This window comes from Prosopis cineraria, unplaced genomic scaffold (assembly GCF_029017545.1).
Source record: "Prosopis cineraria cultivar Desert tree isolate PC_DT_omini unplaced genomic scaffold, ASM2901754v1 PC9, whole genome shotgun sequence".
Lineage (NCBI taxonomy): Eukaryota > Viridiplantae > Streptophyta > Magnoliopsida > Fabales > Fabaceae > Prosopis > Prosopis cineraria.
This window is the reverse complement of record NW_026555340.1, coordinates 23,357,856-23,381,572: the sequence shown is the minus strand read 5'-3', so window position 1 is coordinate 23,381,572 and position 23,717 is coordinate 23,357,856. Positions and strand designations below refer to the sequence as shown.

The following is a 23,717-nucleotide window of genomic DNA, read 5'->3' as shown; positions in this document are numbered from 1 at the left end:
TGTCACTTGGAATATGCTTCCACATGTTAATGTCTACCATTTTGTATGCTGTTATTTTTGTCATCCTTCATGCATGGAAATGCAGGATCCTTGTCGACCTGGTGTCAACGATGCAGTGCAACTTTGCCAAAAAGCTGGAGTTAAGGTATTAATTTAATGCTATGATCATGAAAGCATGCCATATGGATATTTGGCCTTCAAGCTTGTTCTATTGAACATGGTTTAAATACAGTTGGAGTTTGAGATAGCGGACTAGATGAGATTATAGTGTTCTCTTTATGGAAACATGAAACTAGCAGTTTGATAGACATTAACCAATTATCTGTACAAAATGAGTAGTTGTTGAAGAGAAATATGGTATTTAACATCTGTTCATTGATAAAACAATGTCTTCTCAAAATTGGTTGAATATGGTGGGTGGATATTCATAATTGCATCACTATAATTGTGCAGTTGATAATTCAGATATATATTTTGATGGAGACTAAAGTAGTAAAAGATGCTTAGGCCTCAACTCTCGCATTGAGTACTATGAGATTCTTTTTGGTGGATTCAAGTGTTTTGGTTCCCTATCCCAATTTCCAAACGAGTGCCCCACATATTTTGATATATTTGGGAGCGAGGATTGAGATTGAATAGTTGATATTAGATCTTTGTTAAGATTGATTTAGTTTTATTGCTATACCTTTTTTTCCTAGATCCATGTCACTTCTCAAAAAACTATTGGAGAACCTTCCTGAATTATTTCTACTGAACCAAAAATAAGTTTCATCAGAAGTTTTATGCATACTTGGTTGTGCTCAAAATGAGCAGGTGGAGATGCATCACATTTTTCAGCATGTTCATTTTTACCAAGCATGGTCGTAGAGCCATTTCTTTACATGCCTCCAAGATTGCAACCGCTGATTTTTTAGGATATTGTTATAAGGTTTATCTTATTTTTCTATATCCTGCAAAATAAGGAATTGGTGTAAGAAATGCAATGTGCTTTCTAAACAACATTTTGTCTGGGCTTCTATTGAAAATTCACAAAAGTAATAATGGAAGAGAATGATATCAAGGATAAAGCTTTTTCATTGCAATTTTTATTTTAATTGATTAACCACGTATTCAATTGGTTCTGGTTATTTGGATAATTTATTTGTGGGCAGAGTTTGAATTTTGATACCCCACTTTGGATAATTTTAGTCTAGATATTTGTTTGGTGTTGATTTTATCCTGTAAGTTTCTGTAAGCTAGACCTTGATATTTTTGGTATTTGGACATAGTATTAACTGTGATTCCTAGGTGCGGATGGTCACTGGTGATAATGTGCAAACTGCAAAAGCAATTGCTCTGGAATGTGGAATACTTGGTTCATCTGCAGAGGCCAGGGAGCCTAACATTATTGAAGGCAAAAGATTTCGGGAGTTTCAGATGCAGAGAGACAGAACATTGCGGAAATGATATCGGTATAGTCTAACTACTGTGACAACCCCCCCCCCCCAAAACTCAACAATGCCTAATGTGTTCCATTTGTAATATAAAGGTTATGGGGCGATCTTCTCCTAATGACAAGCTTTTGCTTGTACAAGCCTTGAGAAAGAACGGGCATGTTGTTGCTGTAACTGGGGATGGAACTAATGATGCTCCCGCACTGCATGAGGTGTGCTTGGCTTTTTGTCATTATCTTTGGGTTTGTCCTTGTGTTGTCACGAGTCTTGTTACTATGATGGCAGCACTTGTTATGTTGTACTAAGTATTGTGTAGTGAATGAGCAGTCTGCGTCTCTTATTATTAATCAAGAGAGTCGAATACATATATACAGGAATGGGAGCAGTAATCTTGCCGCAAATAAAGGACCAGAATCAGTCAATAATCTCAAGGGATAATACCCAATTAAAACAGATTCTACCCAATCCCCTAGAATAACAGAACATTAATAGTCAATATTTACATTTAATATTTAATAATTACTAGTCTAACCACACTCCCCCTCAAGTAAAGGTGTTCAAAACCGATCCAAACCGAAAAGACCAAACCGATCCGAACCAAACTGAAATGAACAGATCAAAACCGATCACTGTTCAAGCCTGCTTCAGTTTTTATGACACACAAACTGATTGGTTCGATTTGGTTTTGATTTTGAGATATGGAAACTGAACCAAACTTGAACCAAGCTTGATTAAAACTAATATTTATTTATATAATATGTATCTAATTAAATATCTCAGTTCTTTTTAGGATAATATGCAGTTGATATAATTTAAGTGGATATTATGACATTGAGAGATGGATATTGGATATTATGTTTTAAATATATATATATGTGTGTGTGTGTGGAACTATAGGTGTAAGTATTAATATTAAATAGCATGATATTTGAAATTTTGGATATTTAGTCTCAAGATATTTGTATGTTTGCTACTTGCTATTCGGTGATGAATTTTCTCCATGAAGATTCAAATAGTACATCTAATATAATCATGGAGATGATTAGTTGATCACCATTGTTATTTTGATTTTTTACTATTTGCAATCATAAAATTAATTTTCATTTTATATATATATATATTAGATGACACAAGGAAGTTGATGAGATAATGGAGATATAGTACACTCAAAGCCAATGAAATGAAAAGATGAATAAGATTAATATAATATGAACATATATATATATTTTTATCTTTGATTCATTTGAGACAAAGCAAAAAATAAATAAAAATAAAAGATGAACATGTATGCATATGGTATGTGATTAATCAAGGTTTAAAGACTTCTCAATTTCCATAAATATGTTATGATTGTGATTGAAATAAAGTATAAGATACGCAAGGACCTTTTATACAATAAAAGAGTTAAGAATGCATAAATCAATTCAAAATAAAAGAAATGCAATCATTAAAAAAATGGGAAAAAAGGAAAAAAATGAAATAAATTTATTGAAGCTTAATCCAAACCTTAACCAAACCAAACCAAATCGAAACAAAAACCGAACCAAACCAATTTCAGTTGAAACCGATCAAGTTCCACTAATTCTCAAACTGATTAGTTTGGTACGGTATGGTTTTTGCTTAAAACTAAACCAAACCAAACTTGTGAACACCCCTACCCTCAAGTTGGAGCATAGACATTGATCATGTCCAACTTGTGTATATAGCTATGAAATGTTGGTCCATGTAAGCCTTTAGTCAGCACATCTGCAGCTTGCAGTTTTGTAGGAAGATAGATGAGGCATGCTATACTTTCCTCTACTTTCTCCCTTATAAAATGTCTATCTATCTTTATGTGTTTGGATCTTTCATGTTGAACAAGATTTAAGGCCACACTGATTACAGCCTTATTATCACAATAAAGTTTCAATGGAGGATTAATCTTAACATGTATCTCCTCCATTACACGTCTTATCCACAATCCTTCTGAGATGCCTTGGGCGAGAGATCTTAGTTCAGACTCAACATCGCTTTTAGAAACTACCCTTTGCCTCTGACTTTTCTAGGTAACAAGGTTTCCTAATACAAATGAACAATAACTTGAAGTTGATCTTTTATCCTTGTAGGTTCCTTCCTAATCTGTATCAGTGTAAACTTTTATTGACCTTTGCTCATGAAAAATAAACTTTTACCAAGTATACGCTTTAGATACCTTAGAATTCTGAATGCAGCTTCCTTGTGGCTTTTTCTTGGATCACACATATACTAGCTAACAACACTCACAACAAAAGCTATATCTGGCCTAGTGTAGGAAAGGTAGATCAATTTTCCCACTAACCTCTGATATCTCTCCTTGTTTGACGCTTCACTTTCTCTTTCCTCCTTGGACTTGCTTTTTACTTTCTTCACTACAATAGGTGTGTTTATAGGTCTACACCCCAATATACCAGTCTCCGTTAGTAGATCAAGGATATATTTCCTTTGAGACACATAGATCCCTTGTTTTGACCTTGTACTTCCATTCCAAGAAAGTATTTTAAGTTGCTAAGGTCCTTTACCTCGAACTCTTTACCTAAGGCACCCTTAATTCTTCGAACCTCCCCTTCATAATCTCCTGTAATGATTATATCATCTACATATATTATGAGAATACACCTCTTCATTCTCCATTGTCACAAACATGGTGTGATCTAAGAGACCTTGCTTGTACCCTTCTGCTTCCAATACTGCACTTGGGGACTGTTTCAAGCCATAGAGTGATTTCTTCAATTTACATACTTGGTTTGTTTGCCCTGTGCTGAAACCTGGAGGTAAAGTTATATACACCTCGTCCTTGAGATCTCCATTCAGGAAAGCATTTTTTATGTCAAGTTGATGTAGTGAACATTCGAGGTTAGCCGCCATAAAGATCAAGATTCTAATGGTATTTAGATTTGCTATAGGAGCCAAGGTCTCTTTGTAGTCTAAGCTATGTGTTTGTGTAAAGCCTCTTGCTACCAGCCTTGCCTTTAACTTGTTTAAGGCACCTGCAGAATCATATTTCAGAGAAAATAACCATTTGCACTACTCTACTTTCTTTCCCTTGGGCAACTCCAATTTATGCCAAGTTTCATTCTTTTCCAAGGCTTTCATCTCCTCTATAACAGCAACTTGCCATTTGGGCATGCTCAATGCTTCGTATATATCACGAGGAATCTTCACTTTACCAAGATTAGTCACAAATGTACGAAATTGGGGAGATAAATCATCGTTACTTACAAATCTTCTAATAGGGTACTGAATACATGACTTGGGTTGCCTTCTAAGAGTAATAGGCAGATCTAGATCATCTACCTCCTCTTGTTTAGACACACCTTTCACTTCTGGTTCGTTTTTCTCCATGTTCTCATTTTTTGGGACCTCTACCAGTTCTGAATCTGGTAGTGCTATTGGCACAACAGCCTCTACATCTCGCCTCTTCATCCTTGAGTAAGTTATGAGTTCTCTTTCCAGTGCTGTACCTGCATTATCATTACCTCAAAAGGACTTTTCACTTCGGTTTCTGGCCTAAGAGTCTGAATTTCAGGTGCATGTTTGAAACAAGAGGTTTAGAATGATTTTGAGGCTGTTTTGGTGCTGGAGGTGGTTCTGGCAGGTCTGAAGGTCTATTTTTCTGATTTTCCTTACTTCCCAAAAGCTGAAATTCACTCCCCCTCTCCCCCTGAATTGAAGAATTTTGGAAAAAGGGTATGGATTCAATGAATGTGACATCATGGCTGATGTACAGTTTCTTAGAAGAAGGATCAAAACATTTATAGCCTTTCTAGGTGGAAGATTAACCAAGAAAAACACATTTGACAGCTTTGGGATCCAATTTGTGAGAATGATAAGAATGACCAAAAGTTGTACAGCCAAAGATTTTAAGTGGAAGATGAGTATCAATATGAGCGATAGAATGAGATTCTTTTAATTTATCAAGTGGGGTAACGTGAGAAAGAACATGGCTAGGCATTAAGTGGCAATGAGTATAGCATCACCTAAAAAAAAATTTAAGGGACATAATGGGTAGACATGATAGCACTAGCAACTTCCAATGTATCTATTTTTCTGTTCAGCAATACCATTTTGTTGTGGGGTGTTGGGACATGTACTCTTATGAACAGTGTCGGGGTTTTCAAAAATGCATCCATTGACTTATTACAATATTTAGTTCCATTATTTGCGTGGCGTACTTGGATAGTGGTGTCAAACTGAGTTTTGATCATGTTATAAAATTCAGAGAAAACAGTAGGAACAATAGATTTATTAGGTAATAAGTAAACCCAACACAATCTAGTGTGATCATCAATGAAAGTAATAAACCATTTGGTGTGAGTCTGATTAGGAACACGAGCAGGACCCCACACGACTATGAGTAATGGAAAAAGGGCAAGAAAATTTATATTCAGAAGATTTGTAAATGAACCTTTGATGTTTGGCAAGTTTACAATTAGTGCAATGAAAGGAAGACTATTTATTGAAATGGAATTCAGGAAATAAATGATATAAACATTGGAAGTTTGGATGACTCATTCTCCTATACCATAAGATCATTAAGGTCCTTATTCTTAGAGGTAGAAGCAGTATTGCATCAGATTCTAGACCAAAGATTATTCATGGTTGATTCATCAAGATAGTAAGGGCTATTATATTCATTAGCATTGCCAATCATCTTTCTCGATAAGAGGTCTTGAAAAATACAATGAGTAGCACAAAAATGAGCCCAACACTGTGCTTGCTTTGTCAATTTACTAATAGGTGATAAGTTGCTTGCTAGGTGAGGAACATGAAGTACATATTCTAACTTCATAAGTTCAAAAACAATAACATTCCCTTTACTAGCTACAAATGAGGCAGACCTATTAGCAGTACTGATAGTTTCATTGCTAGCACAAAGGAAAGTAGGAACTAAATAACTTGGAATTTGATGTCATATGATCCGTGGCTTCGGTATCAACAATCCATTTGAAATTACTAGTAGTAGTAAGTAAAGCATAGTTATCTTTGTGTGCTATTGATGCAATGTGACTTGGCTTTTGGTTCTGCTTAGTCTTTTGAATCACATTAAGCATTTCAATCAACTCACCTAGCTGCTCTTTGTCTATCAGAGGCATTGAGTTGGCGTCACTCTTGTAGAGTGTCGTGAGAAGTCTGATATCCTTGTGTCTTTCCCTTTTGAGGCTTCCAATTTGCTGGCTTTCCATGCAAATCCTAATAGGTCTCACGAGTATGCCTCTGTTTCTTGTAGTGTTCACACCAAACCTTCCTTTTTGGCTTCTATGATTAGCATCTGCACCTTTGCTAACAAGTGCAGCAAAGTCTAGAGACGGTGAAGAATTGGGAATAGTACCAGAGAGCATTACCTTATGTCTTGAAGCCTCATGGCATACCTTGAAGAATACTTCTCTTTAAAGGAAGTGGTGATTTACTGAGGATACGTGCTCATGCATCATCTAATGATTGATGTGACCCAACAAGGAATTGAAAGACACGTTCATTTTCAATGTGCTCCTTGTAGAGAGTTGCATCACTAGCACTTGACCATTCCACCTCAGTCATTAGATCAAGTTTCTGCCACAACATAGTGAGCTCTAACCAAAAGCCAGTAACATCTCGTTCACCTTGTTGAATGGTCCATGCCTTCATTTTAAGTTCATAAAGGCGTGCTAAGTCTTTTCCATTAGAATAAGAGTCACACAGCCACCAATATCTTGTGTGCAGAAGGTAAGAGCATAAAGCTTTGCTGAACTTTCGGCGTCATCGCACTAATGGGCCACGATGAGACCAGAGAATTATTGGTATACCATCGTTGCCTCTCTTCAGTTTTGGACTCATTTGGGATTTTTGACAAGCCATCAAGGAGACCTAACTTACCCCTTCCTCTAATAGCAAGTTTCACAGCTTGTTCCCATGTGCGATAATTTTTGCCAGTTAATTTCATAGTCACGATTTGCATCGGAAATCTATTATGGTTAGTAGTCAACCTAAAGGGACCACCGACTTTGTTTGAATCATACAACGAGGACTCATCACTCTACATCATTGGTGAAGACGAGTGACCACAATGTGACTCGTCTCCGATGCTCTTTGACTTGTGCTCAGTGCGGAATTTACTGGAGTAGCAGTCGGCTTTGATACCATGTAGTGAATGAGTGGTTTGCGTCTCTTATTATTGATCAAAGAGAGTTGAATGCATATATATAGGAATGGGAGCAATAATCTCTCCACAAATAAGGGACCAGAATTGGTCAATAATCTCAAGGGATAATATCTAATCAAAACAGATTCTACCCAATCCCCTAGAATTGCAGAATATTATTAGTTAATATTTACATTTAATATTTAATAATTACTAGGTCTATCTATATATTGTTAATTCTATCTGTTGTGGTGGTGTCTATTTTATGTTTGTCGAGTTTTAATATTATGCAATTATATTATTTATCACAAATCCTTAAATACAACAAGTAGCCTCATCCCACCCATTTAGTGGGGTTGTTTACATGGATCACATGAACTCGTTGTGCTCTGTCCACAATCAACTCTTTTGACATACCATTAATCAATTGATAACTTCCTTGAGTGTCCTTGTCCTCCCAAATCCTTAAATGATGCTAATGTTCATTTAACAACAATAAGAAACCTTATTCCACTAGGTGAAGTCAGCTCAACAATTCATGTGACATGATTTCTAATTTAACATTTGAGTCTCATGCTTTCATATTTTCATGTTAATTATGTAAAATAGTTTATATTGTCCTGATTGTTCTAGTTTTATACCTTTTGGGGTTTAGGCTGATATTGGTCTTGCAATGGGAATCCAAGGGACAGAAGTTGCTAAAGAGAGCTCTGATATCATCATTTTGGACGACAATTTTGCTTCAGTTGTGAAGGTTATTTATTTATTTATTTTTACTTTTTCAAATTTGGAGGTAGTTTTCTTTCCAATCCCTATGACTATGTTTCTTAACATATCCACTATATTCCTAAGATGTGGAATTTAAAGTTTCAAATAATAGTGTTCTATGTAGAATATAGGGCTATTGGCTAGCTGTCATATGATCTTGGTTAAATAAGTACTAAAATTGATATTTGAAGCATAACTAGTTTTGGCTATTGTCAACAAATCACAGGTTGTTAGATGGGGGCGATCTGTGTATGCAAATATACAGAAATTCATCCAGTTTCAGCTTACAGTAAATGTGGCAGCTCTTGTAATTAACGTTGTTGCTGCAGTTTCTTCTGGTGATGTCCCGTTAAATACAGTACAGGTTTGCTTTCTATATCCCTTTCACTTTAGCTCTTGCTCACTTGCATATTTAGAAGACGTTGTAATGCTCTTTATTGCTTCCTCTACAGCTTCTCTGGGTAAATCTGATTATGGATACACTTGGAGCACTAGCATTGGCAACAGAACCACCAACTGATCACCTAATGGATCGAACTCCTGTGGGTCGAAGGTCAGAATTTTCCAATCATTTTGAGTAGCTACTCAGTACTTTGATCATAGCAATTGTTTGTTAAATGGTACAGTTACCTAGGCCTCTATATTGGATGCATATCCTTCGAAAATGCTTTTTTGTTATGGACATCAAGCTATTAAAGTTCTTGTCTCAAAATGAAAGATATGATGCGTTTATTCTTGGATAGCTTTGTGAGATGTACATGACAGTAATTGAATGGTTTGCAGGGAACCTCTCATAACAAATATCATGTGGAGGAATTTGCTCATACAGGTAACTGTTGTTTCTCATATAACCACTTTTGTCATCTTAGTTGCATAATTTTTCTTTTCAAGTGCTGGCATTTACAATTAATTTCAAAGCTGCTGCCTTAACTATTACTGGAGTGTATACCATATCATTTACTGTCCTCTATCTGAATCATCAATGCTTTAGTTGGGTTTTTTCAGGCAATATACCAAGTATCTGTTTTGCTTGTACTCAATTTCCGAGGCAGGAGCTTACTGGGTCTAAAGCATGATGAATTCACCCATTCTCTCAAAGTGAAGAACACTTTAATATTTAACGCATTTGTTTTCTGTCAGGTAAGCTTTTTTCGCTATTAATTACATTTGATATTTGGGTTTGTTTTGAGGGGGAAGGATAGATTTTATTTATATCTTTTATTGTATTACTAGCAGCAGTAGCAAAGAATTTGAGATTCATGATATTGGTGCAATGATTTTTGTTTTTAGTCTTTGATTGAATAACAACCTTAAGATTATACAAGAATGCTTAAAATTTCAGCAAATTAGATAATTATTAAATGGAGTAGCTTTCTTTTGAATCAAAATGTAGAAGTTTAAGGCATTGATGAAATTTACCATACATAATAGAGGGAAGTGGTTACTCTTTTTTGTTTTCTTGTTTCGTTATTTTCTATTATTGAAATCATTTAATTCTTTTTGGGTCCCTAAAAAAATCGTTGAATTCATTCTTGATACAACCCCTTCAAATATTTCCTCATGTTACAAGGTATTTGGGTACCAGCCATTCATTTGATTTGCGTCATTAAATATTACTCTACTTAATGAAAGAAAGAGCTTTTAATACAATAACACACACTTTGGGGTTATCAGCTAATTCAAGCATATATTAAACTGGGGTAAGCATCGTTGCCAGGAATGGTTTAGATATCCCAGACTTGTTGGGGTTGGGTGAGGTTTAAAATCTTGTTTTTCCACGCATCATCAATTTTAAATGACATGCCTTTTTAGAATTGAGACCTGTCAAAAACAAACCTTATGCTTTTCATGTTACATACTCTCTCTGTTAAAAAATGTAAGGCATTTTTTGAGGAGTTGAATATTAAAAAATGTAGAGCATTTTTAATTTTTCGAGGTGTAATCATTGTCTTTTTTCAAAAGTGTCCCTATTGATAAATGACTTTATATTTATTGTAGGGTATTTAATAGGGATAAATATAGAAAAATAGGGTTAGTTTAAAAGTAGGTAACTACTTTATTCGGAGGTGAGATTTAGTTAAAAATGCCTTACATTTTTTAATGGAGGGAGTATATAAAATGTCGTTCATGTTTACCCATTAATCTGATTGGAAATCATTTATTTACCAAATGAGTCAGGTTAGAAGGGGTTGGTGGGTTGTTCACTCACAGTTCACACCCCTAATTTTGGAGCCCACGAGTAGTTGTATGGGCAAAGGAAGTTGAAAATGGCTTCCCTCTGTCTTTAAGTTCCACCATTGCTCAATCTTCTAAATGCATTTTATTTTCTTCCAATTTGCATTGAGATGATCACAAAGCAAGTATGCTTTTCAAATTGCAGATCTTTAATGAATTCAATGCTCGAAAGCCTGATGAATACAACATCTTCAAGGGAATCACTAGAAACTACCTCTTTGTGGGGATTGTGGGAATAACTCTTCTGCTTCAGGTTAGTCTCATCACTTGTGCTCTCTCGTTTTGCATTATCAAGGCAAAATCTCAATCCACCATAATATTACTGTTGTTTTCATTATTTTTATTTTTATTTTTTAGATTATCATCATCGAATTTCTGGGAAAATTCACCAAGACAGTCAGGCTTAATTGGAAAATGTGGATCATTTCCGTCGTCATTGGGTTCATCAGGTTAGTTGATAACTATAAAAATGCTCAAAAACCTGTTTTATAAGATTTATGAATATAACATCCTAAAAATTTGTGTCAAGCTCAGTTCTTCTGAAGTTTGTAGTTACTGCAATTAGCTTTTTCATTTTTATGGGTTTAGGCTTTGCATTTAGCCAGTGAGTCAGTATGATCAGAGGCTTGGGTTTGCGTTATGAACTACTTACTGTATTTTCCTGCTTCCCCTTTCTCTGTCCCAATCCTTTCAGCTGGCCTCTTGCTGCTGCTGCGAAGTTGATACGCTTGCCTGAAACTCCCGTTGCCGAGTTTTTCACGAGATGTTTCCGGCGATGAGCTTCGACAAGAGAAAGTGATGACAATACTTGTGCTCTCTCTGTCGCGGGATAGGTAATGGACATAGTTTAGCAGACTAACCTGGTTAGTTCCGTTTCTTTTTCTAGGGTTTTGGATGTTTATTTTTCTTCAATTTTGGACAAGAAATGGTTCTAATTTTGATGTTTTTAGGCTCTAGTTGCGTATGGAATTTAATCTGATCTCTTGTTTTTCAACTTACTTTCGTAGGACGGTTAACATGTTGATATTTTCTTTTTCTTTTTTGGTCAAACATGTTCATATTTCTACACAGTTGTATGATTTTTCTGGTTTTTACCTGTTTATATTTTCCCTTGCGTTTAAGCACGTCAGGCAATTCGGCGAGTCCTAGCCTCCGAGGTTCCATTCCCAAATCCGAGTGAATTTTTTTGGCAATGTGTAGATGCTTAATATATTTTTATTCAATTAAATCAAAATGTTAGTTTTAATATATTAATATTAATAATAAGAGTTTATAAAATTAATCATAGACAATTTTTTACGCTTTGATTTAATATGAAACAAGCAAAGTTGAACGATGTTTAAGGAAATAAAGTTTTCCTATTGTTTTATTATATTTGTCGATCACCTGTTCTATAATTTAGCTTCTGCGAGGTGAATGTTGCCTGATTGTTCTCAAGATATTAAAGATTAAATCTTAAAAGCCACTAAGCACTTGTCTTTTTATTACTATGATCAATTTTGTTAAAAAAAAAGAAATATTAGTAAGAAATCAAGGACAATATTTCCTCGTGTTATCTCTTTCTTATATGTATATAAATGAAAAATATGACCTCAAACATCAAATTTGTGGATGATTAATTAAGAAAAAATTAATCTTTTGATCTTTAAAATTTTGACTCAGTTATAATTTAATTTTTGAACTTTGACTTCAATCTTTATATTTTTAATTTTGTTATAATTCAATTTTTAAATTGTTTTCTTTTGCAATTTAGTTTTCATAATTTTAATTACTTAAATATTAATTGCCATATTTTAAAAATAAAATTATAAAAATTTAAAATATTTTAAACTTTTAATATTTAGAATATTTAAATGTTAAAAAATTAAAATTTTAATATTTATAATATCTTGAACTTTTACTGTTTATAATTATATGTTAAAATTGATTACTAATATTTTAAATTATTAAATATCAAAATTATAATGTTTTGACATTTTTATTTTAATATTTATAATATCTTAAACTTTTAACATTTATAATATTAGTAATAAAATTGAAGATTAGAATTATGTTAAAATTTATTTCTAATATTTTAAATTATGAAACTCTTTTTAATCTTTACAAATATTATAAATATTAAGAGTCTAAAATATTTTTAATTTTATTTTTTAAAATATAGGGACTAATATTTAAATGATTAAAACTATAAGGATTAAATTACAAGACACAAAATTTAAAAATTAAGTTACAGTCGAGTTAAAACTATAAACACTGAGTTATAATGAGTTAAAATTTAGAGATTAAATTGTAATTGGATTAAAATTATATTAATCAAATGAGTAATTTTTTCGTTAATTAATTATAACCATTATTTCTTAGTTTGTTGCCTTGTCTCACTAAATAGATGTTCTTATTTAGTGTCAACCTCAAAATTAAGATGGTAAAATCAAATAGTATGGTTAAAATATTTTATTGTCTATTGTCTATTTTAAAATCAATAATATGGTTCTATTTTTTATTTAATAATAAAAGCGTAGTTTTTAAAATATATTCCTCACAATAAGAGCCGTTATTTCCAGACAATGACGCTGGTTAGCGGAGTTCAAAGGCAAGATGACGCCTAAGAATTTTTCTTCTATCTAAAGAGATGTTCATTCTCATATCATTTTACTCTCAGTACTCCCATGCAATATAAGAATCCATAGTGTCAACACAGATTATATAAAAACATATTATAAACTTTATTATTTGCATGATTATCATATTTCATGATACCCGAATGCATATAAATGACAAGTAATATGAGTTTTTCAAGGTTTTCCGCACGGAGATAACCAGGATTTACAATTTTTTGGGGACACGTAGCCCTGACGCTGGTTAGCGGAGTTCAAAGGCAAGATGACGCCTAAGAATTTTTCTTCTATCTAAAGAGATGTTCATTCTCATATCATTTTACTCTCAGTACTCCCATGCAATATAAGAATCCATAGTGTCAACACAGATTATATAAAAACATATTATAAACTTTATTATTTGCATGATTATCATATTTCATGATACCCGAATGCATATAAATGACAAGTAATATGAGTTTTTCAAGGTTTTCCGCACGGAGATAACCAGGATTTACAATTTTTTGGGGACACGTAGCCCACAACATCAAACCTAATTAACACAGAACTCTAGATTGCCTTTGTTCAGAACTTGAGTCTCTCATATATTGAACGTACTTATTATATTCATGCAAGAATTATTCTTTTTTTTTTTTTCAAATTTCTTCAGCAAAAGCATGAGTAAGCAAAGTGGGTCTTCTGGGAAACATAAGGAGAGATGAAATCAGAAGCTGATGCTGCATTATTACTTGCTATTTCATCTGAAGGCACAAGTATCTGATTCTTTCCTGAGGCAATTCTCACGGCAACCACATTGGTATAGAAGAGATCAGGAAGTGAAGGCACAAACACATCACTCTCAGAGCATAGGTTGAAGTCAATCACCTTCTCATATTCACTGATCTCTGAGTTGAGAAATTTTCCTCTCTTCTCTTCTGGTATTATGCTTTCCTGTAATATTCTCCCACCATAAGATATATCTAGATATAAATTTCAATTTAAACCTATAATTTATTGCCATGTCAATGGCTCATGCATGCTTGTAAGTTAAGCTAGAGTTTAACATGTTTTGACTTGTTTTTCATCCATTGAAAATAAGCAAATCAATGTATATAAAGTAGAAAATAGACATAATAGTGCTGTCCCCTCGCTTGGAAGAGTGCCCAGGTTCAAACCTAACACTGGCACTATCATGTGGGTGTGTCCCCCTTTTCTATGGAGAGATTTTTTTTTTAAAAAAAAATATATTACATAACCTTGATGGATAGACTTGAATTTAAGTTTTGTTATAAAATTGGCTCTAATACTATTGTATTGGGTTCCATAAATGAGCCCCATTCACCATAAAAAAAAAAAAGTATGAATATGAAAGTAGTGATATATAAATACCTTAGTATATGTCTTTGGGAAGATATTTTTAAGTGCATCAAGATCAGAATGCCATCTTAGTTGAGTCACATAAACCACAGTCTCTTGACCGAACCCTAACTTCTTCAGAAACACACCAATTTCATCTGCCTTGTAACAACTATTTCTTCCTCTTTGAGCATCACACATCTCACTCTTAAAGTCCACTGCTATGAACTTCCCATTCAAGTTCTGGCTCCAAGTTCTGAGCTTGTGAACCATGGAGCCCACAACTTCCTGTACCTCTTGTTGCAGCTGAAGAGATCCAAACATGGCCTTACATGCAGCTGGGTTCATCAAGTTCTTCTTCTTCTTCTGGTCTGAAGGAGCCATTGTTGAATTGATTATTAATGAAGAGGGAAAGTTTGATTCAATCCTTAAAGTTCCTTTTGCTTGGTAGATTGGCTTCACTATCCTCTCAATATAGTCTTCAGTGACCCTGTTTGGCACCTTCACAGTTGGTAGGTTTCCATTGGATGATGCTTGCGGAGGCTGAGTCCTTGTCACCTTCACTATCCCGTTCAAGCTGTCTAAGAATTTCTGAACATCATAGATATCTCCAAAGTTCCTAAATTTAATTCAGAATTTTTTCAGAGCACGAAAATTCGAATGTCTGATTACCCTATAAAACACTGTATATGACTAATTTGAAGTATTCCATGGAATCTAGCACAAGCATCTGACACAGCATATTGTTCCCTTTCACTGGGTTTGTGTTTCATAGTATGTAATGATGATAGAAATCCAGAAATAAGGAAATGTAGGAGAAAAAATGAATCTGATGATTAAAAAATAACATATATATATATATATATATAGTATTGAACAAAAGACAGAAGAAGGAGAACATCTAACATTCTATATCCTTGCTTGCTGCTTCTGATGTCAGGAAGCACAAGAGTGGCACCAACGTATCTGGCTACCACTACTGCATCAGCAATCTGAAGAGAAATCATCCAAGAAAATGATAAGCCTGGGAAAAGAAGTATAAACAAATTCAAAAAACTCAAAAGAAAATGGTTCAAGAAATGAACCTGTGAGAGATGATACTCAGGCCCATTTGTTAAGGAGAATGTGATGAACCCTTTAGACTGCTCTGATTCTTCTGCAGATTGATCAGAAAAACAATGGCGCACACACACACACATATAAGAACCTTTTAACAATATCATCAAGTACAGAGAACCAAACAAGAGAGAAGACACTTTTGAGGACAATATTGGTGTGAAAATGGAAGCATACTGAGCATAGGAGGGTTCCAGCATGGTTTGAGTGAATCTGCAGTTTGTTTAGAAGTCTCTTTGCTGAGATGTGAAACAGTGGCGAGGCTTTGTCCAGTGACTGTTACAGTTCCAGAAGTTGATGGTGTTGCCTCAACGTCAACCTATTTCTCACCCATATTGTACACCATGCAATATGCCTTGTTATTTTACTAATTACTTTCATTTGCAATCCATATTATGAGATAATATAATTAAACATTTCATAATCACATATATAAGTCCTTAATTGTTGAAAGTGACAACAACAACAACAACAACAAGCTTTTATCCCATTAGGTGGGGTCGGCTACATGGATTGCAAGACGTCATTGTGCTCTATCATTTATCAAACTTTTAGGAATATTATTAATTAAGAGATTGCGTTCAATAACTTCCAAGAGTGTTCTCTTAGGCCTTCCTCTACCTCTCTTAATTGGACTCAAAGTTATATGTTCCACTCTTCTCACTGGTGCTAATTGTTGAAAGTGACGTGGCCTAAAAAAGTGTTGACAGTGACACAATTTACTCAGCCTTTGATCTGTTAACAGAAGTTTAAATATTTATGTTAAATCCCAAAATAGCAACCCTGCCATGTTGGGTCTATATATCCCCCCACCCCCCAATATATAACATAGTTCAGAATACAAGTTCTATTCGTTTAAACTTGATTTTCTTTAAATTTGGGCTTTAAAAATTGAGGTATTTTAATATCAAAGGACTTCTGAGTCTAGGTCTTTAAAACCTTAAAAAATGGGTTTGGACTATCTATTAAGTTCATATTTATTTTAATATTAAAAAATTATGACATTTATATATTTGAATTATATTTAAACTTTAAAATATGCATTCATATTTTAAAATTATGATTTGTATTTCTTATTTTTAATTTTAGAATATTTTAATTTATACTTTAGAATGTAAATATATAATAAAATAATGAGACATTTAATTTAATAAAAAAATTTTTTATTTTAATAAGGATTGGGCTTGAATAATTGATTGATTTTGAGATATAGGATTTCTTAGCTTGAGTTCATATAGGTTAAGCCCGCCATTATACACACTTATATGTGCGTGTGCACACACAAATATAACTTCAAACTGTAACGCTTTGCTCTAAAAAACAAATAATAATAATAATAATAATAATAATAATAATAATAATAAGGAGAAGGAAATTAAATTGGGGTCTCCGCACTTCTGTCGCAGATTTCTGGTTTTGTTATGGCATTTTCATCTTGATGGCCGTGATTGAAATCCTCGTTTGGGGATCAGGTTGAGATTATTTTCAAGAGAAAATTTGAGATATTTTCATATGAATGCATGCTGAGAAAATTAAATTATACAGTAACAACATATTTGAGACTTACAGAGAAGTATGGATCAAAATGGTCTTTCTTGACCATGTTTCCCAGCATTATGAACATTGAGAGAGTGAGTAGTCCAGCCAAAGCTTGCCTCAGCTCCATGCTCGTCATTGTTAACTTCGCTCCCAATTCTCCCCCTCCCTACCTCTCTCTCTCCTCTTCTTCTTCTCTGAAACTGTATGAAGTCTGATCAGAAACAAGTATATATACACAAGAAGGGCCTAAATCCGCCGACCCAGGTGGAAGAAAATTAAAACTCAGTGATGAATCAGAGAGGCAGACAAAAGTGCGTGACAGCCTTACACACGGTTACGCGCAGACATATATAACTGCGTTTCTTTGTGGAATATCTGCCAAAGAAATTAGCCATTCTTGCTTTCACGACAAGATCCTTTCAGCTTTTACTCTCTCATTCATTGATCCTTTTCATGAAAATACAGTGCGAACACACCCTTCCACAAGTTATGTGCTACATTGTATGCTACCAAGCTAGATCTCGTATGTATGGATTCGAAAAGGGACATTATATTTTTAATCCTCAAGTTTAATCATCTTAATTATTGATTTGGTCCTCTAAATTTAATTTTTATTAATTTTATTTTTTTATGTTTGTGTTGATTATCAATTTAGTCTGAATAGGATCTACTAACATAAATAATGAAATATTAATAACAATTGTATAGATTAAAACAAAGAAGTATATAAAAAAACTACTTGAAAAATTTTAAAAAACAAAAGAACAAAATACAGCATATATAAGAGAATAAATTAATGAAAATTAAACTGATTTAATTATTTTTATTTAGCTACATATATATGTTAATTTATTAATCTACTTAACACATTAGTTTAATTTAAGAGTCAATTTGTGTTTTAAAACTTAAAGAACTAATGTAATAACATATAAAACTGTAAGGAATTATAAATTGACATAAATTAAACTAAAAAAAATACTAAATTGATAATTAAAATAAATTTGAGAAGTTAAAAATTGTATTATCCCTATATGATATTGGTTAATTATATGTATCCAAACATAATAAACTGTGTGATAATGAACAGTCTCTGTTCGGCTATGAATTTTTCCAAAACTTTGAGCGATGAAAATGAAGCAAGTTAGATTAATTGGTTGACTATTTAAATTGAACACAATGCCATATATACTTTCAATTGAACTGAAATTAAGATGGATATTGTTGAATTTTATTTTGGATCGTCAAGTACTGTCGTAACGTTAATTTTCATGCATTGCTTTGACTTGACTTGAGTCAGCATACACATTGCACATCATGATATAGCAACCGTTAGATATAATAATGATAATCATAATCCAACTTAATTAATCCTCGATGAGCGTAATTATGTTGTATATTAACCAGTACACACACACACACACACACAGATATATGATTCTTTAATCATATTAACGTGAAACTATTTAATTTATGGATTTGATGGGTACTTGTAAGTTGAGAAAAAAAGGGTTATTAATTAAGAGTGTGTTTAATTAGTTTTACTCGAAAAACATCAAAACCTTGGTGTAACTGCATGATCTTTTCCCTGATGGACGAGACTGAGTTGTGAGGATAAGTTAAGTGAAGCGACACGTCGTTTAATGAGAGAGTATTTGCGTATAGTATGAGAGAAAAACGAGAGAAGCTGAAGTGTGGTGGAGTATAACGTGTTCCATAGCATTAGCATTTGAAGTTGCCTTATGGGACTAAACTTCCTTTGACGACTCTTCGTTCTTCCTAAATTTGGGAAATTCCTACGTCATCACCTTCATAACACCTTTTGTTTTTATCTTTTTTTTTTTGGCGGTCCAATCATTTCGTTGAGTGACGTGAGATCTGAACTTTTTTGTCAGAGTCTGATCCTGGCCGTCCATTGTTTCGTTACAATTTTTTTCTACCATGGACTTGGAATTTGCCATTCACGTAAACACTTTTGATAAAGGAGAAGCAAAAAGGCTTGATGGGAATATTGACATTTCACAACCAACATTAAACATATCTTTTCCCAGATATAAGAATCATTGGTTATGATAAACTGAAAACACGACATATTAAAATACTTAAAAAATCAAAGTGAGACAAAAAAGAGAGGATGAGGATACGAATTTGGCTAAACTTCTTTTAGTTTCTTGTTACGTGATACTTCCTACATTTGGAGTCTTGGAGTGGAATTTTCATGGACCATCACATTTACTCTTTAATTTTATAATGGAAAGCATCCAATCAATAGTCAATAATATTATATACAGTTTGATAAAAACCTTATCCATGCATAAATTTAGGATATGCATTGTTAGTTAATCTCACAAATATTGAATGTGTGTGTGTGTGTACACAATGGGGAAAAAAAATAAAAGTCACTTTGTTTGCCATTTTAAAGGGATCTATTGCTTGTTGGGCTTACGGCAGGCTTAGAATTTTAGTAGGGCCGAGCTGACAAGGGATCTGAAGATTGATGAGGAAGACCGTTGGACAATGTATTACTTTAAAAGTTTCATTATGTTATTAATTATTTTACAATCTTTAAAAGAAGTAAGTGTACACCACAGCACCTCACAAATAGAAAAGGTTATGAGTTTGAACCTATAGTACGTGGAGAGAGAAATAAATGTACAAAATATGCTCAAATTTTTAGGGTCCATTTTGTTTAATTCCTGAGTAAATTTGACTATTGACAAGGAAAGAAGTGGGTTAAGATGTAGTATATGTAAGTAAAAAAGACTCATAAATTCATTATCTTAAACTAAGTTTTGAATTAAGATATGATTTCAAAACTCACCTGTATATTCATTTTCATAAAATTTCAAGCCTCGCTAGAATGATCTCCTCCACTTTAAAAATGTTCCCTTGTGCCCAACACGTCAATTCCACTTTTAAACATATCTACAAAAAGCGTTGCTTGTAGAAGATCCTTTGCTTGTGCAGTAGTTATTTGTATTACTTCTTCTGTCTCCAAATATATATCTGTTTAAGGTAAATTTTTTGATCCATTTTATATATTTCTTTTAAAATTTAAAAGTATTTATTAACTTTTTTTATAAGCTAAGATACCCTTATTTGATATATATATATATATATATATATATTAATGAGGTTTCATATCCTCTAGCCTTGAATTTTCATTATTACCAGATTTTTGGCAATCATGATTTCCATACATGCAATCATGTTAATTTTGTGCATTAGGACACATTCGACCAAAGTTCCTAAGAGTTTGTTGATGAACTTTAGGAGATCATGAGTCTTGACAGCACATATCATCTTAAAATAAAAAATGAATCATATTTTTTATAACTTATTAATAATATAATTTACTATAAATTATTACTTTGATGGTATTATATTATATTATATTAATAAATAATAAACCGTACTAAAAAATTAAAAAGAACGTGAACAAGGGTACAGTAAATGCGTTAGTGAAAAAAACCTACAAAAAAATAACAATAGCTAACATTAATTAAAAGGATAATAAAATTTTCAATCCCTCAAGTTTATTTTAATTATATATCAATTTGGTTTTTTGAGTTTAATTTTTATAATTTGGTTCCTTATGTTTTATTAAATTATCATATTAGTCTGTTAAGGTTTAAGACAATTAGCTGCACAATTAGCCTCCCTAAAAGAGAAAGGCAAAAGCCAACGATTATTCAAATGCAGAAGGTCCTTAACATCTTTTCATAACTTTCTGTTAACAGAATCCAAAATGGCTCTTTCCACCTTCATCAGTTCATCTAACAGCATCAAAGCCTTCTTTAAAGCCAACAACTCAGCCATATAAGCAAACTCAATCAGCACGCGCTTTGTTACCAATAGGATTCAGTTTTGGTGCTCATCATTTGATGACCATTTAGACCCTCCAGATTTTCAGATTTTATAAAATTTGTTTTTTATTTTTATTTTATATTTCTTATAAAAATTATAAAATTTTAATAAATTTATTTTATCATCAATCTGAAAAATATAAATTTAATTTGGATAGCCCAATTCAATATTAATTTTTTATCTGTCCAGAGTACATCTAAGTAGTCAACTTATAAAAAATTAAAAAAATTAATATTGAATTGAATCATTCAAATTAAATTTGTATTGTCAAAATTGATGATAAAATATATTTATTAAAATATAAAAATGATAAATCTGGAAATCTGGACGGTCCAGATTGCTTATCAGCTAATGAGCACCAAAACTGAACCCGTTGCCAATGCGATCTCTGCAAATAATACCAACAGATGCAAGCTTCCTAAGTGATTGGTACAGAAGACCCATCACAATTCACTTTCACCCAATTTTCCTCTAGTGCATTCCTAGTTTTACAAGTAACTACAAATTTTGATCTGGCGCAACATCAGAAGAAAAATTAGCCGACTAAAATTCCTCCAAACCCATCCTAGCAAAAATAAGTAAAGCAGCAGTATCATGCTGTTTTTGACTGACAATTATAAAGTCATTTCTACCTTTCCAAATCAACCATAACAATCACAATATGTGAGCAATATCTTTATCAAACAAAAAACCATTATGCAGAAACAAGTCAATGCACCATTTCTTAAAGTTAAGAATGTTTAGATTACCAATCTGCAACGCTAAGGGACAACAAAACCAGATACTTCTGACCCATGAACAGGGGGGGGGGGAAAAAGAGAGAGAGATGTTCGAGTGATTCCTCCTCTTGCAGATATATATAGCCCAATTATTTTTCTAAACATCTCAAATTCGTGTCAAGTGGTTAATACCTTCTCATGGCTCATGATTTTACCAATCATCTCAATCGTTCTCGACAAATTATGCATGCATCCTCGGGCATTTCATTTTGAATTATAACACCTCCTCCATGTGGTATACATAAGTATTGATTTCATCATTTGAGATTTTTATCACAGAAAATTTTGTAACGAAATCATTTCATAATTTAAAAACAATATAGTCCTTCAGTAAAAAGTAAAAACAGAAACAAGTGTTTTTTAATGTAAAAAATGGTAACAAAACTCCACGAGAAGTATCAGAACTCAACTATGGATATCAAAGCCTATCTAACTCATTTTCTTTATATAAAAACTCACATCAACTCCCTTCTTTATCAGATTGATGATGTTTTTGTCATTTGCTTGATGCTTTTGCCAAAATTATTGGTTCTGACTATTGAGATTTCTATCAAAAAAAAAAAACTTTTGTTACAAAATCATAGTCATTTAAGTGCTTAGTAGGTAGGCGAGGGCATAAATAATTACTTACTGACAATGAGTACCCTCCTATAATTTGGATTCATATAAATGTTTTATGTTAATAAATGTTAAAAAAATGCAATAAAAAATATTCATATTTAATTTAATATTTCACGTGCATAAACCACTTGTTCACTTTCGATGCTATATTGTTGAATTTTGATACCATTTTTTAAATTAAAAAGAACTTGTTTCTATGTTATTTTATTATCCAATATCTATATTATTCTTAGATGACTAAATGACTTTACTACAAAAAAATTTTGCGATAGAAATCTCAACACAGTTAAACTAAATACTTGAGTAAAGGCATTGAACAACTGACATAAAACACCACCTATTTGATGAAGGAAGGGTAGGATCTGAATTACATATAAAATACGAATTAGGTAGGATTGTAAAAGAATAAGATCATTTCAGAGTAATATGGAAGTATCTGAAAGAAAGAATTATTGAGTTTGTGGATGATGATATAAGCTTATTAGACACATCTATATATTGACATTTGTACTTGTACTGCCTGAGTTTATTATTGCTCATATGTAACTCCTCTTACATTTGTTTCACAAAAATTAAATAAAATAGTCAATTTTAATTGAGATTAAAACATGTCACAATAAAGTACCAATTACCTGAAAGAAATTTTTTATGATTGTCATTTTATCATTGCTAAAGATCTGTTATAGCTTTCTGAAAATATTTGATTTTGACTCATAAAAGTTGTGTAATGGTCATTGTTCTATACATATAACTTTGGGGCTTGAAACTTAGCTCAAGTATTTCTCTAAATATCTCAGATTCCTATAAAGTAGTTAAAACCTTATCTTGGCTCATGATTTTACTAAGCATCTCGACCGTTTCCGCGACACAATTATGTCTGCATTCTTAGGCATTTCATTTTGGATGATAACATACTCTTCTTCATGTGGTATATATTTTATCTTCACCTAACTCGTCACCTATTAATAAAAATAATCCTTAATTGCTAAAGAAATAAATTGTATTATGTTGTAACAACATTCCTACTTATACTCCATTAAATAGATAAGCTTTTTCCATCATTATATTGGAAGAAACAGTTGCCATAAATGCTCTTTCGAATTGATTTTGGCATCTGATCAATAAATTGATACTGATAACAACTATCTGACTTTGAAGAAATAGAACAATTTCAATTATATAAAGCTACTTTTGTGGTATATTAATGACTTGATATATATATTTATATATAATTAAATGAAAACAAAATAACCCTCATATTGGTTTAATTTTAACC

At 32.7% G+C, this 23,717-nt stretch overlaps 1 protein-coding gene and 1 pseudogene across 2 annotated transcripts; one reads left to right on the top strand and one right to left on the bottom strand.

The window, feature by feature from the left end:
* The window catches only part of LOC129320068 (calcium-transporting ATPase 10, plasma membrane-type-like), a 49,890-nt pseudogene extending 38,216 nt beyond the window's left edge, over window positions 1–11,674 (top strand).
* A 1,945-nt stretch (window positions 11,675–13,619) lies between these two features.
* Window positions 13,620–17,338, bottom strand: LOC129320066 (protein MANNAN SYNTHESIS-RELATED-like). Of its 2 annotated transcripts, none has more exons than XM_054965215.1 (6): window positions 17,206–17,338; window positions 15,816–15,957; window positions 15,608–15,678; window positions 15,429–15,514; window positions 14,556–15,141; window positions 13,620–14,117 (listed from the first exon to the last, which is right to left on the bottom strand). In XM_054965215.1, exons 1-6 carry the CDS (start codon window positions 17,311–17,313, stop codon window positions 13,833–13,835), a joined length of 1,278 nt encoding a protein of 425 aa, XP_054821190.1. In that variant the 5' UTR covers window positions 17,314–17,338; the 3' UTR covers window positions 13,620–13,832. The 2 variants fall into 2 exon arrangements, with proteins under 2 accessions (XP_054821190.1, XP_054821191.1); XM_054965216.1 differs by having other exon boundaries at window positions 15,608–15,675.
* Between the last annotated feature and the right edge of the window lie 6,379 nt (window positions 17,339–23,717).